This window comes from Heloderma suspectum, chromosome 5 (genome assembly GCF_057233095.1).
Source record: "Heloderma suspectum isolate Gila_16-S chromosome 5, 16-S_ref, whole genome shotgun sequence".
Taxonomy (NCBI): Eukaryota; Metazoa; Chordata; class Lepidosauria; order Squamata; family Helodermatidae; genus Heloderma; species Heloderma suspectum.
In genome coordinates, this window is record NC_139462.1 from 148,020,713 (window position 1) to 148,040,690 (window position 19,978).

Genomic DNA, 19,978 nt, shown 5'->3' on the forward strand with positions numbered 1-19,978 from the left:
AGATCATGCCAACTTAGGGATGTACGGACTGTGTAAAATCTGCTCCGTCTGTGTTTTGCAGATTGTCAGGTGCCTTTCATTCCATCATCTGCCCCAAGACAGATGCGGATTTTTTTTTTGATGATCTGTCTCATCAAGACAGATGAGGATTTTCCTCATCATGTGGAAAAATACAGAAATAATTACATAAATATTTACATAAGTATTTATATAATTTACCCCAGTACATAACATTTAGTGTATTGTCCCCTATTCCATTCTATGTTTCCTCAGCAGAAATGTACATAGTTTTCTATGGATTTATGTGTGTACATTTTGGGAAAGTAAAAAAATCATCTGAAAGTCCACAGATTCCGCAGGGCCTGAGGGGGGTCACTCCGCAGTGGATCCCGCAGGTTGGATTCTTTGAAATCTGAGCTCATTTTAATCCATCTCAAATTTCTCCAGCATCCCCATGCCAACTTTATTATAGGCCATGACCATTTTTAAGAAGCTCAGCTTGAGAGCACAATATGCTTCTGCTTCCAGGCCACTATATGGAGAATAGCCAAGTAAGGGAAGAGCCCGGAGGCCTCCTCAACAACAAATTGCCCCGATTGAGGGACTGCAGCAGATCTGACCACTTTATGGCAGGCGGTGGCACTGGATTGGCTCTCTGAGATCATGTGATTATCAGGATCAGGAGGAGCCTTTACCACACTCCTAATGTCTTGGCTTAAATTCCAAGCATTCCGTGCCGGCTCCAGGCTTTTGAAGGCCCTTGGGCAAGACACTCTCAAAGGCCCCACTTCCTCAGTGAGTCTGCCTTCTCACCAGCTTCTATCGCTCCTCATCCTTTTTCCATCATTGCTACCATTTGCTTGCCTGAGAGGCAGAGAGACAGTGAGCAAGCAGGCAGAGGCATCTGCTGCTCCTTTTTGTCACCACCACCCTTGTCTGGGCCAGAGTGAGAGGCAGTTGAACAAGCAGGTTGCAATGATGAAGAGGAAGTGCAAGTCCAGGAGGGTCTTGTCAGTGGGCCCCTGCTGGGGTGTCAGCCCTCTGCAAAGACACGGCCATGCCTCCCCTTGATACCAGCCCTTTGCAATTTGAGCAGCTTCAATGGCTCAGGGAATAGGAAGCCACCTGCTACCTGACCCACAAGGCCCTTGGCCCAAGCCCCCCAACACCTGAGAGGTTCAATGGAAGTAAAGGACTAGCATTTGTTTTCTGGTAATGCCTTTCTGATCCACCCATGCCACCAACCCAACAGTCACCTGACTCAAAAGCCATGGTACCAGTGACATCATCAGAGGACCCATTCTGCATCCAAACCCATGTGCACATATCATGGTCATAATTCAGCAAAAACATATTTAGCATGACTGTCTCATCTCATCCAGTATTTGCTGAACAGAGGGCAGGGGTGTTGAACTGGGCCTTCAGATCCAGCGACTCTTAATAGCATTTGAATGGGTGTTCTTCATTTTTTTAAGTTACATGTATCTCCATGTATATTTTAATTATTAATGGTGATCCCCCCCCCTTTGTTGGTTATTTACTTGAAATGGGAGGAGAAAATCAATGTTTGAATATATTTACCAATACAAGTATAATCCTCTCAAGCAAAGTGATGATTCACTTTGCGGGTTCCTTGCATATAGTCATATTGACTCTCAACACATATGCTCTCTTTGGAAATAGCTGCAGGTTAAACACACTATAGATCAGGATCATATAAAATTTTCATATAGGTGTAAGGTGCAAGAGGATATTCTCCTGCAGCTATTAGCAACCTCATTAAGAAAGAATTCTGCAGATGAGCAATCGCTACTGGAGAAGATAAAAACAACAAAGGAATGCAGTTATATAGGGGAAATCTATTTTTGGGATCTGCACAGTCAATGGGGATGTATTGTCCTATTTATCCTACCTACTTCGCATCCTTGCTTCTCATCTGTTGCCCTGCCGCATCTCTACATGAAAAGCCCAAAGCCTGGCTTATCTTTCTAATTTGTATTTCACAGTGTAGACCAGAATCAGCTATAGTTTGGACCTTAACCATCTCTTTTGCTCCTGAATACAATATATGAACACATCCCAGTATTGTTTAGTGCTGTGTGTTGAAAATTTCTCCCATACTTTTTTTTCAACCATTCTCATTCAATTTGATAGAAAAGAAATTGCTTTCAAAAAGAAATTCAAAGGAGGAGACATTTCTGAGAAATTCTCATGGGTTGGGTTCAGGGGTCTTGTACTTACCTTACTTAGGAGGTGGCCAAGGATTGTGCACAAGTGCCTTCTGTTTACGATCATCTCTGTGGAAACCTGTAGCCTCCTCAGCTTCCCACACTTCAATTAAAGCCCAGGGGATGTCATAATAAAATAATTCCTCCCATAGGGCTTTTTCAAATCAGGAAGAACAGGCAGCCTGAGAGGCTGTGGAGAAATTGGGAGATGCATAATAGAAAGAAAACACAGTCACACAGCACCCTTCACCACATCACACTGATTAGGTAAGCTCAAAACCACCACTAAAACCAATTATAAAATGCCCTGAGAATGATGCAGAAAAGTGGAAGCCTCAACACCTATAGGATTTCTTCACATGGAGCAGCTTTTATCCTGCAATTGGGATGTTTGTGATGCTCTTTACATGATGCCATGATCCTCCAAGGCGTCTCCTGCACTATTGGTACTAAATTGTTACTAGGGTGGCCAGTTATGAATCGCCAAAAAAGAGGACAAAAGAAGATGCCAATTTGCATGAAATGTGCATATGCCAATGTATGTGGATAGAAGTAAATTTAGCATAATTATGATAATTTCAATAGAAATACCACACATCTCACCATATATAGCGTAGAAGACTGTGATGAGGTAACCTGTGTGCCTGCCTCTTCAGCCTGCTGTTCAGGTGTTAAACACTGATGAGCCACTGTTCTTATGTTTCTTTATCTTTAAACTGGACATGGACAGGAAAGTAGGGATGTAGAAATCCCTTACCTTGTTCCATTGTGGGGCTTCTGCGGTGGGGGGGGGAGGTGCATTATATTTACCAATGCCCTTTGTTTCGTTTTTAAATAGATCGCAGATAATGAGCTAAATTACCCTGTTGTGTTTCGCTTGAGTTCCCTCTGTGAAAAAAGGAAAAGCAGCAAGTAGAGGAGTGAGATGAATGAAAGATAATGGAAGACTTAGATATGGGGAGAAGGAGGGGGAAAGGGGAGGAGGAAGAGGAAGCACGGGAAAAAGGGAGTCATTGTGATCCTGCATTTAAAATGGAAGCAGAAAGTCCTGTTTTAAATGCAGGATTTGAGGCTGGTGTAGAGATGACCACAGTGGCAGCGAAACTCTTAGGAAGAAAACAAAAACCCTTAGGAAAAAAGAAAGAAGCTGTGCTATCACCCCAGCCAATTGTGCATCCTATCTATGAGAAACTGTTGGAGAATTTCTCCTGCATTTGGAGAAATTTTGTGAAATCCCCCCCCCCCCGGGGCCCAATTTCTCTGCCCACAAATACTCTGGAGAATTTTGAGAGGCCATTTGGGCACAGCTCCAGTTTTGTTAACTGATTGTCTTAGTTACAATTAAGGTGGCTGTGCACCCTCTTTTAAAAGTCTTCTGTTTGAAGGGCTGCCAGACTGAGGACCATCCTCTGTGTGAAGGGCTTTCCTGTAGGGATGTTGGAGAAATCCTCCACAGACTCCAGTGAGGCTGGATTCTTTGGAATCTGCCTCCCCCCGGAGTCCGTGGCGGAACGGCCTCCCTCCCGCCACCCCCCGAAATCCCCCCCTGGGACAAACCTACCTGGTGGCAGATGCCGCGGCGGCGGTGGTGGCGGCAGCTCCGGCTTGTCTTCTGGCCACTGCTGGTCTGCTGCAGCCGCAAATGACAGCCATCGTAGCAGCCGCCATTTGCGTGCCTGCATTAGGCCATGGTAGGCTACATAAATACTTAAGTAGCCTATCACAGCAAAGAGCAGGGGCACAAATGGCAGCCGCTAAGCCATTTGTGCCCCTGCTCTTTGCCGTAATAGGCTACTTAAGTATTTACATAGCCTATCACAGCAAAAGGCAGGCACATAGCATAGCGGCCACCATTTGCATCCCTGCCTTTTGCTGTGATAGGCTACATAAATACTTACGTAGCCTATCAAGGCCAGCATAGCCGCCGCCATTTGTAGCCGCAGCAGCCCAGCAGCGGCCAGAAGTCTGGCTGCAGTTGGCCCCAGCTGGTGGCTCCATGGAGTCACTGCGGAGTGGAGCTGGCCGGATTGGATTCCGGAGGGAGGGGCGGAGCACCTCCCCCCCACCGCAGAAGCCCCACAATGGAACAAGGTAAGGGATTTCTACATCCCTACTTTCCTGTCCATGTCCAGTTTAAAGATAAAGAAACATAAGAACAGTGGCTCATCAGTGTTTAACACCTGAACATCAGGCTGAAGAGGCAGGCACACAGGTTACCTCATCACAGTCTTCTACGCTATATATGGTGAGATGTGTGGTATTTCTATTGAAATTATCATAATTATGCTAAATTTACTTCTATCCACATACATTGGCATATGCACATTTCATGCAAATTGGCATCTTCTTTTGTCCTCTTTTTTGGCGATTCATAACTGGCCACCCTAGTAACAATTTCCAGTGTTTCTTTGGGTGAGACACAAGGATGAAATTGTCTCTCCATGGCCTGCTATAGACAAAGGCACTACTAGGTTTGCAGGGTCAGGGCAATTTGCATTTATTTATTATTGTGTTTATACCCTGCCTTTTTTCCTCTTGCAAGGAACCCAAGGCAGCTTACGTGTTCCTCCTTGGGTCAATTTTATCCTCACAACAACCCTGTGAGGGAGGCTAGGCTGAGAGTCAGTGACCGGCCCAAAATCACCCAGTAAGCAACATCGCCAAAGGGGACAAGAACCTGGACTCCCAGTCCAGCCACTACACCACACTGGCTTTCCCTTCCCTTTGCCAGTCCTCCTTTTACTTTTTTACTAGGGAGTAACGTGGCTTAGCATCATCAGCTCATCCTCCTTTTGACTTACTGGGGAAAGGAAGCCCTGTGGCAGCTGGCCAGTTGCGGTTGCAGCCCCACAGCAGATCATTTTAAAGGGAAAGCTTTTTTCCTTCTTAACTTTGAATAGCAGGGAGTTGAACCAATGAGAGCACAGGAGCTGTGAAGGGACCATCTTTTCAACACTCCTGTGCCCTTATTGGCTGTGTCCCCCCGAAGACAGCATCTGATTGGGTCAGTTTGCTGCTACTCCAAGTTAAGGATGAAAGAAAACTTCCTTTTAAAATGGCACATAGTGAGGCCGCCACCTTGACCGACCAGCTGCCACAACTCTTCTTTTGCCAGTGAGTCCAAAGGAGGAGGAAGAGGAGCTGCCTCTCAGGGGGTCATTTGGGGGCCCTCCCCAGACTGAGGGGCCCCAGACTTGTGCCTTGAAATCCAGCCCTGGCCTGGTGGCACCTCTGGCTGTACAAGCCTGGGCAGAAATACTGATGTTCAAAACTGCCCAGTATCTTAGCTTACAGCTGGAGGTCAAAGGCTCTCTGGAAGGACAATTCCATTTCATTTCAGTAATTTATCATATTTCTGTACTGCCCCATAGTCGAAGCTGTCTGGGTGGTTCACAAAATTAAAAACTATTAAGGGCACAATCCTATGCCTGTTTAGACAGAAAAAGTCCTACAATTCCCAGCATGCCCCAGCCAGCATGGCTAGATAGAGGGATGTTGGAAGTTGTAGGGCTTTCCCCCCCGCATCTAAACATGCATAGGATTGCTCCCTAAACATTATACAAAGTACAAATCATTTAAATGTACAAACACACACACACACACACACACACACCATATATCTAAAAACAAATTTTAAACCATCAACCAAAAACAATCCAAACCTGACTTAAGAACTCATTATATGCTGTCAAATGCCTGAGAGAAGAGGGCAGTTTTAACCTGGCACTGAAAAGATAACAATGTTGGTGCCAGGCAGGCCTCATCAGGAACTGGGGGCCATCACTGAGAAGACCTTCTCCCTTGTTGCCACCCTCCAAGCCTCCCTCGGAGGAGACACTGAATAAGGGCCTTAGATGCTGAATGTAGTATATGGGTTGGTTCATGCCAGACTATCTACCTACCATCTGATTTTAGACCATACGGGCAGAGACTTGTCTTCGTCTTTTTATGCTATAAGGGCACAATCATATGGGGATAGGCGGCTGCCTTTGAACTCGGAGGCGGCTGCCTATCCAATGCAGGGCAGGAGAAGCATGGAGGGGATAATTCCCTCTGCACGTCTCCTGCCCTGCTTTTGCATCTAGACAGCCGATTTCGGCTGTCTAGCGGCAGAAAGGCAGAGCAAGGGAGGAGGCTGCCAGATGACACATAGGATGTGCCATACCAGCATTTCCACCTTCCCTACCCTGGAACTCCCCCTGGAATGCTCCATTTTGGCCGCTCCATGGTCCTCTTCCAAGCACAGAGTGTGGGGCTGTTCCACGCTGCCTTAGAGGCAGCACAGAAAGGGGAGAAGGGAGTTCCTGGAAAACCACATATCCTATGGCTGTCAAGCCTCTAACTAGTGGCCGTAGGATTGCTCCCTCTATTATTGTGCATATTGATAATGCTATGTAAATAATAAAACTAAAACAAGCAAATAATAAAATCTGGAGCTTCAGTTCATTGTTTTGTTGGAAACAACTCCCTTAGAGTTCACCTCTGCTGAGATCACAATCCTCAGCTTAATCCACAGGTACATCAGGCGTGTCACCCATGCCGTAATGGGTTATGTCAATATCTCATAAAACTAGTGGTACCACACCACGATCATTGCCACCATTTTCTGAGTTTATTCTTCTGATGGTGACACTGTGGAATAAAGGACTGCCCATGATATATTCCTACTAGGACTGTGACAAAGGTATGTTGATTCTAATCTTGGGGTCAAAAATAGAGCTGAGGTGAAATATCACCCCCCCCATCCCCTTAATATTCACATTTTTAGCCAGTTTGCTGTTATTGCTTCACTTCTGTGGCTGCTTCAGCACCATTTTTCTTCCTTGTTAGGGCTTCTCTCACCTTCTGATCCAATCAGGGATCATGTAATGAACATGAAGTTACAGTTCTATGAAGCCAATCAGATGTAGCTATGTGATAATGTTTAAGGTAAACAAAGACAACTGAGAATGAGGGCAATGCATCAGTTCCATGTGTGGTACCAGACAATAGGCTTGCTGATTGCCCTTGCTCTACATTTGTGAATTTTTTGCCTCCTGTTTCAGGGCAATCCCCTCAAACAAAGGCAAACATAAAAATAAACCCCTCCCCTTTTGGCTCAGCCCTAATTGTTTCATACCAGCCCTGTTTTGGGCACTGTGAAGGGTGAAAATATTATATGGTGAATTATTACTGTTAAGCCAGCTGTGGAAGACTATAATCAGAAAATATTTGGCATTTTTAATCTCTGCTGTTACACTGCTGTAAGTTATGAACATGATTGTATGGAATTTGTGTTTTTACCCATGATGTTTTATATTTACACTGATAAATTGTGGGCAGTATTTTATTATACAATCTAACTGTTGTTTGACAGATTCGAGTTTGTGCTGTTGTTTTTATCATTATGATACCTTTGGGAATCAACTGGAAACTAACATGATCACAAATAGGTTCTAATTTAGAGTTGAACATTGACACAATAAACTATGGTTTTGAGCTAGCTGTATTGTTAGCACTTAAAGCCAATTTATATTACCAGAAAAATGTTGGTTGTGAAAGCAGGTAACACATGGTCCCAAAAGGAGTGTTTGTACTTACTTAAGTACCTCCCACTGCAGAAAAATGTAAGGTATGTGTAGTGTCTTTATATATAGTGTACACACAATCTATATTTTTAGTTTTATTTCTATCCAGAGAGATTCTGAAGCGTAAAAGGTTATAAAATCAAAGTTCAGTTTCTCAGTCAAGCTGTGTGTGGTGAAAAACATGACATTACAATAACACATCAACAAGTCCTTTTTTTCTTTTCTTTTTTAAGAAGAAAAGTTGCCTGGTGAGTACAAAGTTGGAAGCCAGAACAGTTTAGAGAAGAGGCCTGTGGGATTAATATCCAGAAATCTTCTTTGTGGGAAAAGGCTGAACTTTGGTTCCTTGCTTAAGTCCTTATTGGGAAACAAGGCATTTCACTGTCAACAGTGAACAAATGAACTTGCTATAAAGGACGAAAAGAAGGGCATGCCGATCAGTTGACTACATATTGAATGGAGAGGGAAAATGTCAAGGGTAAACGGGATTTGATCCCTAAAATCTTGAAAAATATAAGAAATGGATAACAACAATTCTAAATATGTGTTGTGCTGAGCCCAAATAAGACCTACTTTGTAGTAAATTACATGGGAAAGTATTGATTTACTCATTCAAATTTTTGGATGCTGCTTTTCATAATAGCGTACCAAAGACACTTTATAATGAAAGCATCACTCCAACAATCTAAGATGCCATTAATAAAAATGCAGCAAAATAATGCTTACTCAAATTAGCAGCCAAATACCAATGACATCTGATCTAATACAGAGAGACATGCACAGGCAGCCACACACACACACACACACACAGATTTTTTACAGCTAGTTACATGCCATATGCACAGTCCAAACCTCTGGAGGACTCGTAGTTGTATGCACACAGAAAACTCCACCACACACAGAACTCCATGTGTGCAGGGGTTTCTTTCTCCTCTTTTACAGGCATAAACCACTTGGAAGTTCTACAGCATAAGCCCTAATTGACTGCAGTTTATGTCAAGAAATGGGTTGCGCTCATAGCAGTGAATCCATCTTGTGCATTTGGTGTGATTTCCAACTCACAGAAGAAAAAAGAAGCTTTTCCTGCATGCATAAACAACATTGAGCCAGACACTGGAAACCCCACAAGTACCCTGGAGCCACTGGGGTTGCACAGAAGCTATTATTTCACCTGCTGTTACCCAAATATAATATATATTTGCAATCTTTTCTAGATCTCCTTTCGTTTCTTGCAAATCTCCCACTGGTCACAGAGATACTAAATTATTATTAACAAGCCACAAATATATAGATATAGAGGAGAGAGATAGAGAAGATGATAGATAGATAGATAGAGAGATAGAGAGATAGAGAGATAGAGAGATAGAGAACAGAGAGAGAGAGAGAGAGAGAGAGGGAGAGAGAGAGGAGACAGAGACAGAGGAGATAGAAATAGAGACGGAGATGGGGACATAGAGACATAGAGATGGAGATAAAGAAGAGAGAGAGAGAGACAGAGAGAAAAGAGACAGAGGAGATAGAGATAAATAAAAACAGATAGAGAAGACAGATAGAGGTGGAGAAGACAGAGATAGAGACAGAGATAGAGACAGAGACAGAGATATAGAGATGGAGATAAAGAAGACTGATAGAGACAGAGATAGAGACAAAGAAGATAGATAGAGACAGAGACAGAGATAGAGACAGAGTAGACAGAGATAGAGTAGAGATAGAGACAGAGATAGAGATAGATAGAAGTAAAGAAGACAGAGACAGAGACGAGAGAGAAAGAGAGAGAGAGAGAGAGATTCAGCCAAGGAAGGAAAAGGAGCTGGAAGATTTAAACATGCTAGTTCAGGGGTGTTGAGCCTCTTTCAGCCCAAGGGCCAAATTCAGTTTCAGGCAAGCTCTCAGGGAGCCACATTACAGTGGTGGGCAGGGCCAGAGCAAAGTGGGGTGAAGACAAAAGGAAACACCAAAAAATACCAGCCATATTTTAGCTTAAAGCGTAGCTATGCATGATAGCTTTACATACTCCTGTGTAAGTTGCAGTGCTGCTGCCCTATGCCTCATTCTAGGGCAGGCAGCTCCAGAGAGCCCTGCTGGCCACTCTCATGCTGTGGCAAATGCCACAGCAGGAAAGTGGCCAACACAGCTTTCCAAAGCAGCCACAACTGCCCCCCTCTCAGATTGCCTCTCAGAATAAGGCATGGCTACAGCTACACTTGGGTAAGGACTCAGAGGACCTCTTAGAGTAAGTTGTAGTGTGGGTTGCTGCTCCAGAGAGTCTTGTCATCACCTTCCTGTAGGCATGGCTCTCCAGAGCACTGTCTTCCTGATTCTTTACTCTGAGGACTCATCAGAGCAAGGTATCATGCAGGAGGGCTCTCTGGCCCTGGGTGATGTTTTACAAGGATTCTCCAAGGCCTGAGCTGAAATGGCTAAGGAATTTGTCAAGGAAAAAGTAACTCTCTGGTGGGCCAGATGTCAGATGCAAACTTATCCAAGTGTAGCCATCGCTTTTGCCTTCTGATTGAAATATTAAATATAGTTATGTTTGTCCATGTCACCGTGCAGCAGATGAAAGATGGTTGTCTGGGCTCAAACATATTCCAAGTTTCAAAGAATAAACATGAAGGCCTGTAGAGACCAAAATATGCTGGGGGGGGGGACCCTTCAAAATACTGAAAGCAATTGGTAGAAACCAGATAGGCCAACACAAATGACAGCATATATGTTTGTAGCACACAGTAGAGTGTGCTGTTTTATTGCCGATTGATTTGTATTGTGTTATTTTGATTGTTCTGCTTATTGTTGCTTTTGTGTCATCATATTTTATTTATCTATTTATTGTTTATCTATGACATTTCTATACCCCCCAATAGCCAAAGCTCTCTGGGCCGTTCACAACATTTTATGTTAACTGCTTTGATACCTTTGGGGAAAGTGGTATATAAATTTGAATGATGATGATGATGAAGATGACAATATTGATGATGTTGCATCAGCCATTATGGATAATGACTGTGTTTCCCCAGGACAACACAGGTGGTGAATAGAAGTCACTGCATGCACATCAGTCAAAGAGAGCTCAACAAGATGATCTTGAGCCATGAGGGCTGAATACCAACCAGTAGTGCAGCTAGTGTTGGATCTCAGGGCCAAAGTCCAGGGCTCCACACCTAGGGGAGGCAAATGACCACCTAGAGAGCAGCAAGTGATGGGGGCAGAATCAAACAGGGTCAGCTTCAGCCATTGGGCTAGCATGGGCATGCAGTGTCCCATCATGGCTGACACTGCTCGCTACTGCAGCATCTTTTCTTACTTCTTATTTGTAAAAACACTTGATAGTTGGGGGGAGCCAGATGGGCATGCATATGGGTACAGATGTTCATTTTATTATTTCTACCTTAAAATATTATCTTTTACTGCAACAAAATGGTGCTTATTCCCAAGTACATGTGTTTGGCATCAGGGCAGCAGAAGCAAACGTTGTGACCCCCCATTTTTCTTCTGTTTGTAATGAGCACTTTGGGGAAGTTCTTTTTAGAGCAGGGGGAATGTGGTATTGTTTCTGAAAGTGAAAGAAAATACCTTTTCTGCTTCCACTTTTGTGCTATTTCAGTATATCGCAGTGCCACCTAGAGGTTAAGTAGTGGAAAATGCAGGAAAGGAAACTGTGTAGTGCTCGAATCCCAATTCTATGATAAAACCGAAAGTAGATACAGCAAATTAACAGCCTCATGTAGAAAAGGGAAAAATCACTGGTTTGTTGTTGTTGTTTTGCTGCCACTGCTGTAGCAGCAATTTCAGCAGCAATTTCAACAGTGGGAATTTTGGTGGGAGTGGTGTGTTCCTGATGAGTTCCAGGGGGCCAATGTGGCACTTGTCCCCCAGAGATTGCCAATGCCTAATGGAAGTGAAGCTTTTACTTCCTAACTTGAGATTGTCTGATCTGGCCATGGTGATACATGCCTTAGTTACATCCCATTTGGATTAGTGCAATGCACTCTACATTGGGCTGCCTATGAAGAGTGTTCAGAAACCGCAGCTGGTCCAAAGAGCTGCTGCCAGACTGTTAACTGGGGCTGGCTACAGGGATCATACACCTCCCTTGTTAAAACAGCTTCACTGGCCTCCAGTCTGTTTCCGGGCACAATTCAAAGTACTTGCTATGATCTATAAAGCCCTATATGGCTCTAGCCCAGGTTATCTGAAAGACCGTATCCTCTCTTATGAACCTGCCCAGGTCCTGAGATCCTTTGAGGAGGCCCTTCTCTCAGTCCCACCACTGTCACAGGCATGTTTGGTCGGAACCCAGAGGAGGGCCTTCTCAGTGGCTATCCCACGGCTGTGGAATGCCCTTCCCAGGGAGGCTAGGATGGCTCCCTCCTCAATGTGTTTCCAGAGGCAGGCTAAAACATTCTTATTCCAGCAGGCCTTTGGGACATAGTTGGAACCTGGGGGTAAGCTGCTAAAATGTTGTTTTAAAATGCTGTTTTAACGTTTTTAATATATTTTTAATTGTATTGTTGTTTAATAATATTTTAACTTCTGTATATTTTCATAGGTTTTAATTGTATATGTTTTAATGTTTGCAAGCCGCCTTGTGTACTGGAAAAAAGGCAGGGTATAAATATAACAACAACAACAATCTTGGCTCTTTCTAGAATGATATTGTTTTTGTGAACAGCTCAGAGAACTTCGACTCCAGGGTGGTCTAGAAATGTAATAAACAAATAAATGTTGCATTCCAATTAAAGGGAAACTGTGGGCATATTCTCTACATGACACTCTTCTCCTATTAGTGCTTGACCAGAAGGAATGGACAAAATATCATCCGCACTCATTTATTTTATGAGCCAAAGGCCATAACAGAAGGCATATCACTTCAAGAAATACATATAGTTGAGGAATAAACTATTTTTTTTAAGGAATATATATACAGTAGGAATATGTATACCTGAGTATACATATATACATATGTATACGCCTCCTTTATCAACTTGCCTGGTCACTGAGGTCATCAGAGGGAATGTTCCTGGTGGTTGCACATGGCCCAGTTGGAGTCCACCAGGAAAAGAACCTTCAGTGTGGAGGCCCCCTTCCTGTTGAATTCCCTGCCTTTGGAGGTCAGGCAGGTGCCAACATTGTGTTCCTTCTTCTACCGCCTCCGGAACACATGGTTATTTTGAGATGCTGTCCTTGCATGACCAGCTGCAGTTTATTAAATTTCACCTTATTGAGATTTGTCTTTTTAAAAAATGTTTTAACTCTTTTAACCTGGTGTTTTATTCTTTTACCTTGTTCTTCACCGCCCCAAAATATTTTGATGTGGAGCAGTATATAAATATTGTAAATAAATAAATACAGTAGAGAATGGGTCTTTGGCCCCAGGTTCCTCCAGCATACCAACAACATTTGCTGTAATTATCATTCCTTCTAGTGCAAATGTCAGTACTCTGTAGGCTGTTTCCATGTCAAAATCTGACAGCAAATAGCAGACTTTTTCCACATCTGAAGCAAACTCATGAGCTGATGTCACTAAACAGGGGACATTTCAGGAGGTAATGCACCAAATCCTCAGTTTGATGTGGGCATTTTGGACACACTCACCACTCCCAGGGCATCGTGATGGTGTCCTATTACCACATCGCATAGAAGCATCGCATAGAAGCATTGCATAGAAGTGCAACTTGGCAAATGCTTGCCTTTGCTATGGGAGAATCAGATTATCCAAATACCTATCTTTATTGTGAGCCTAGCTAAGCTGAGGGAGTCATTTTACGATATTTAAAGTTTGAGCTGTCCTAACATTATAGAGAGTATCCCTAGCAAATATCCTTTGGTTGATGTTTCTCTTGATCACCTGGTTCATATGTTTTACACACACACCCATTAGAGAGGGCTTTCAGGAAGTTAAGTAATGGTGCCAGCATTTCTTTTGGCTGTATACTAGAGTATGCCACTCTTACTATCTGCTGGGCCAGACATGCCAAGATCCTTTTATGAAATCTCAGCAGGCAACAATGGATTCTTGGAGTAATAGAGGGGCAGCCAACTTCCATCAATAGCAGAGCTTCTGGGGTCCCTCCAGATGGAAATGTCCCTAACATATTTACTCACATGTTATTCACCAGTTCAGGTTTGACAAGTGCCAGCAAACCCCAGTTATTAATTTACATGATTGTGTAGATCCCCATGAAGATGAGAAGAATGTGCACCGATTGGTAGTGTCCACCAGGGATTTCTCATATTGCCCTGTTCAAATATGGATGATCACCCACTGATGCCAGGCAATGCAAATGTACTCATTATGTATTTATATATGTACCAATGTATTTATCACTGAACATAAACAAATACCACTGCAGTATACAGCATAAAAATCACAACAATAAAATATGGAATAAAAATAAACAATCACATGATCAATATACACAGCTGGGTCACACTTCAGGGAAAGTCTGAGTGAAAATGTACATCTTGAGCAAGCACCTAAAATTTACATTTGCTTATGTACTTATTATTTCTTCATTGCATTTTTCCCACCTTTCTGAAGCCAACCAAGGTGGTTAATAAATAGTTCAGAAGAGAAAACCACCATCAAATAAAAAACAAAGTAAAACATTAAAAACAACCTTCAAAACTGTGACACTGTCTACCCCTGCTTAATATTAACAGGGAGGGAATTCTGCAGTGCAGGAGCTGCAACACTGATGCTCTGTGGACATTTCATACATTGCCTGGACAATATGCATTGTCCCCAGGTGGAAAATAGGGATATTGACAGGCCAATGTGCACATTACCCAATTGCCAATGTCCACTTGTGTGCATTCCACCACATCATGTGGAGACTTTGCATATTGACTGGGCAATGTGCACAATCCCCTGCTCACACTGTCAGTTTGTGTGCATCCTCCATTTGTTCCTCTGCATCAGTACTAATGTGTATTCACCAGTGCTCTGCTCAACGTATATTAGATGAGGTATATGCATCTATGGTTTCATTAGTTCCCCTGCTTGTTTCAGATGTCATTGCCAACAAGCATCAGCTGAGCAACAGAAACGGGCCCTGCTGCAAGAGTGGTAATATGGTTATAGCTCCAACTGCAGTTTTCCTAGCAAGGCACCTGCTTGGAACTGACTTCATTCACACATAAACAAGCAGAACTGAGCAGAATCCAGCTGTGAAAGGCAATGGCCCCATAATGAGGTTGTGTTAAACCATCCATAGATGGCCCAAAGAGTGCTCATCTGGTTACATTTATTGTGTAGACACAAGATATTTTGCCAACAAGAACCTATAAACGGACACACATTCTATATATGATCGCATTTTCTTCCCCCTCAGCCCATTCTGAATGAGAGTAAAGAAGGCAAGGAAAGCATAAAATTTTATTTTTCCATGTTACTTTTTGTCTTGTGATGACCTCTCCTGGCTAAGCTGTTCATTATCCTTGATGCAAATAGTTAAGAGTTGTTCGATAATTGCTTTTAAACCTTGTAATATTGGGCCATGAGTGATACTGCAGCTACACACGGGTTTGAAACATGTTACTTGTCAACACACTCCCATTTGCATAGGACTGGACATGTGATCTGCATAACCTTTATATTATAACATATGTCAGACTTCCACCTAATTGCAGAATGTCCTACTTAAGGGCTAGCATTTTGTTCTTGATGGCCTTTGAATAAACAAAGTCAATAAGGGCACAATCCTATGCATGTTTAGACAGACAAGGGCATTGCTGGCTTGGACATGCTGAGTTGTAGGCCTTTTCTCTGTCTAAACATGCATAGGATTACACTTTAAATATGTCAGTGAGAAGTCATGGCCAAACCATACAAAAGAATATTGAGAAGTAAAAAAAGGAAGTATTTCGATGTTATTTTCAGCCTTCCCTATCTACTAAAAAAAAATCTAGATGGGAATACTAAATGGACTAGTTTAACTAAACAAAAGCCAGTGAAAGCTAATGGTAAACTAATATGTATCATCTTGTGTGCAGGAGAAGCTTTCAAACAGTAACTTATAGAAAGAACGCAAGCAAACTTTGGATGTATTCATTCATAATGCAACTGTAAGTCTTCATATACTTTTGGGCACACTTGGGCATGAAAAATGTATATTGAGTTCCGGGACTTCCACATGCAACTATGGGTAGCCAACCACACATGTAACCAGTTCCTTAGAAAATAGTTGATCACGTCCTGTTTTCAGTGGCAGGACATTATGGTAGCAAGCTTCAAGCCATTTCCTTGTAAGAAGCCCATTTGGTCAGCCTGGCTTCTCATAAACAGTTGTGGGATTAGTGGCAGGGGTGAAGCTCATCTGATTAAAACATATTTGTGGGTAGTATCATCCAGCTGCAGATCAATAGGGTTCTGCCACTAGCTTTGATGGATTGAGGATCATACCCAGTGGTCTATGCGCATTACGTTCAACAGGTTGCTCTTTCCAAAAGCATTCCCAATCAATGTTTCTCCCAAGACAACTAACTTCTGTTTGTTTGCAAGTAAGCAAACAAACAGCAAACACAAACAAACAAACAAAACCCCCACCAGACATCAACCCAACATATAGGAAAATAAAAACCTTCAGAATAAGTTTATCTCCTAAAATGCTTATGCATCAGAGCACTCAGATTACCAGATTTCAGAATTAACACACACAAACACAAATCTGATTCTCTTTGCTCTTTCACTGTATTTTGGAAGGGTGGATATACTTTAACACTTCTCCGCAGAAATGCATTTCATGCACTTTTCATATGCCAGCATGTCATTTGGCTTGTTATAGTGGTCAAGAAAGCACATGTGCTTATATTGTTTGATTTTCTTTTGGCATCTATTCCTCTGCTACCAACCAGTCTTTCTTCCACCTTCATCACAGCGAACTGGCTATGTGCATTAGCTATCACTGGCAGCAAGCGATCACAAGGCAATCATAAAAATAATTAGAAAAACCGAGAAGACTGTAAAAAGTATAGCAATATAATAGGTCTTGTATTATACTGTGTATAGAGAGAATCTTTTTTTCTTTAAAAAAAGTCTGGGGGAAACAAAATCCCCATCTTCTTGCCCAACTTTTTTAAAATGTTGAGCAAATGCTGGTTTCATGATGCCTGTCATCCAAGCCTGACATTAAAACAAGTACTAAAGATTTGAACACATGGACAAGTTTTTCTTCATATTACAGAGCTAGGAAGTAACACAGCAAATGAACCCTCCTGCAAGCTGACGATATACAGCAGTGGGATATATGGTCAGTTTCCAAACATGACGTAGGCTTCTTTCAAGGCAACATCATGAAGACAAAGTGTTAATGTACAAGGTTTTGGCTTCTGTGCACTAGTTGGATACACTTGTTGCAGCAATCCAGGAAGAGGGACAACCAGGTATTTCCTGACTTTCTGCTGTGTTAAACCCCACCTCCCACCACTAACAGGGAATAAATTCACATTCAGAATATGAATAGCACAAGCCCATCAGTGCCAAGAAGTAAAACTCGGGATTGGATTGCTTCTTGAAAGAGAGAGGGAAATTGCTCAAATTAGACTGTAGTCTGCAATTCTTTGGTTCATGTGCTGAGCTGTATTTTCCTCAGTGTCATGCACATCTTGGCTGGATTGCCACCACATACCCTGGGTTGGATCCAACTCTAGTCAGACTCAGAACAGACCCATTAAAATCAATGGGGCATCATGACTAACTGCAGTCCCATTGATTTCAGTGGGTCTGCTCTGAATATGACCAAAGCTGGATCCAATCCCTCTTATTTATTTGAGACTTAATTTGTGCCAGGACTCACCAGGATTCATCCCTGCTGTATCTTTTCCATGCCAAACCTCAAGGCTGGAATATATCAAATAAGTATAAATGAAAGCTCCCCTGATCAAGTGCAAAGTACATCCCCATAACACTGAGGAACTATAGAGCCCCCCCCCCACACACACACACACACTCACACACAAATCAAGGGTCTGTGGAAGGACCTCCATCTGTGAGTGCCGTTTCCTTTTAGAGATGATTGAACTCTCTCTCTCTCTCTCTGAACGCATCTCTCTCCCTCTCTCTCTCCATCTCAAAAGTACTGCTTCTATTAGAATGGAAGGTAACAGATGGAAATATGCTGAGTCAAACACCAAGACTTGTGCTGTGGTTATTAAATCTTCAAAGTGATTTATCACAAGAAAACAGCATGCAGTATCCACATTCCAAAACAAACAGTGCAGCCAGCACTTCGAATCACATGTCTGCAGAGTGTGCTTTCCAGTTCACTAGGAAAAAAAAAAAAGTGGGGGGAATGAAACTACAGATTTTTTTTTAAAAAAGTAAACAGGTTTTTGTTTTTGTTTTTTCCATATGATCTAACAGCACATCTCTATAGACAATGGAGAGATGCCTAAATACTTTATTCTTGACATTTGCCAACCAATGCTAGGGAGGAAAAAAACAACAAACACGTACAGTTTGCCTTTGCGTGTTTTCTTTGTCCAGCTTGCAAGGTTTAAAACCGCTACACCTAGTTCAAGGGATCTGGCAACGTGACCAGGCCCTCTCAGGGTGCATTGAGAGATGCAAGCCATCCCTGATATCCTCCGGTCCATCCGTGGCGTTGCTAATCATTTGTGTACCGCTTACCACCTCTCCACACACACACGCACACGCACACACCCTCTCCCGAGATTGGACTCTTAGAGCTGGCACAGCGCAAGTCCAACTCTCCACTTATGCGGCGCCGAGAAGCGAAACTTTCTTCCAAGGATCCAGCCTCCCGCAACCAGCCAAGTAGCAAAATCCCATGCCATCGTCCCAAATGCTCGCTCTCTTCCTGAGCGCGCGGTGCCCGCTTTTGGGAAAGTCCAAACGCCCGCAAATCCCACTCGGAGCGGGCGAAGGAAGAACCTGCAAGAAAACCAAGGGGCATCCACCGCCATCCGGCCTCCAAGTACCGCCAACGTCCTCACTCCCGCAACAGCATCCTCACTCCAGCATCCTCACTCCAGCCACATCCTCGCCCTCTGAAAGAGTTGACCGGAGATCCACTCTCCTTCTACTCCCGCTGCTGCTGCTGCAGCAGTGATCGCTCCGGAAGAGATTCACGGAGCCCCAAACAAACCCGAGCTGGTCCTGCCTCCGACCCCCCCCCCCCCACTAACGAACCGGCCCGACCGGCGCCGCGCGTGGTCGGCTTAATGCGGAAGCGCCAAGTACTTACGAGAGGACGGGAGGGCTGCCCGGGCTCTGCAGCTGATGTTGCTGAAAATCCAGAGGAAGAGAGCTGCCCTGCAGCCGGCTCGAAGAACCACAACCATCCTGGACTTCCAGACGCCCCGTTAGTCCCAGCCAGGCTCCAGATGCGGACGAGCTGCCGGGTTCCGCCCCGCTCTCCCGCCGCTTGCCGAGGGTTGAAGGGGAGGCCGATTTTCACCTCGGAGGGTAAAAAAACAAACACCCCAAGCTCTCTCCCTCTCTCTTTACTCCCGGATAAAGTCCCCGGGACTTTGCTTTTCTCTTTCAATTCGTATCTGTACCTCCCCTTCTGGGTACCGAAGCAATGAAGTGTAAAACAGTGGGGGGGCACCCCTTTCTGCAACCCCCAGAGGAACAGGGCTACAGAGAGGGGGTCTCGGAAGGAGCGGGCGAGAGCCAAAGAGAGAGAGAGCAAAAGAAAAAGAAAAAAGGCGCTTCTGTGGCTGCAGCAGCAGAGCCTTTCCTTAGGCACACAGCAGAGCCGGCTGCTTCTGCCGAGAGCTTCCGCCAGCCTCCTCGCTCGGCTCGGGCTCTCTTCCTCTCTGTACGCCAGCCAGCCAGCCAGCCAGGGAGCCCAACGCACCACCGGCCAACCAGCCAGGGAGCCAAACACGCATTCAGCCAGGGAACGCGGGAGACCCGGACCCTCCCGCCGCAGAGCAGCTGCCTCAAAGGCTCTCTCCTCCTGCATTCATCATTCGCCAGCGGGAGGGAACGCTGCCGCCGCCGCCGCTGCCGCGACTAGCGGCAGAAGCAGCAGAACCGGCAGCCTAGAGAGGGAGGGGGGCGGAGTGGAGAGAGATTGCTGATGGGTGAATCCTCCCCTCCCCTCCCCTCCCCTCCCCTCCCCTCCTGCTGCTGCTCTGCCTTCTCCGCCGGCTCCTCCTCCTCGTCGTCGTCAACGCAGCCCTCTTCTGTTGGCAGGGGCCCCGCCCCAACTC

At 44.2% G+C, this 19,978-nt stretch overlaps 1 protein-coding gene across 1 annotated transcript in view; it reads right to left on the reverse strand.

The window, feature by feature from the left end:
* The window catches only part of CNTNAP2 (contactin associated protein 2), a 2,014,778-nt gene extending 1,995,679 nt beyond the window's left edge, over positions 1-19,099 (reverse strand). Inside the window, exon 1 of the mRNA XM_084857751.1 lies at positions 19,003-19,099. Coding sequence (XP_084713877.1) covers positions 19,003-19,099 — 97 coding nt within the window. The remainder of the gene's footprint in view (positions 1-19,002) is intronic.
* Positions 19,100-19,978: the final 879 nt, after the last annotated feature.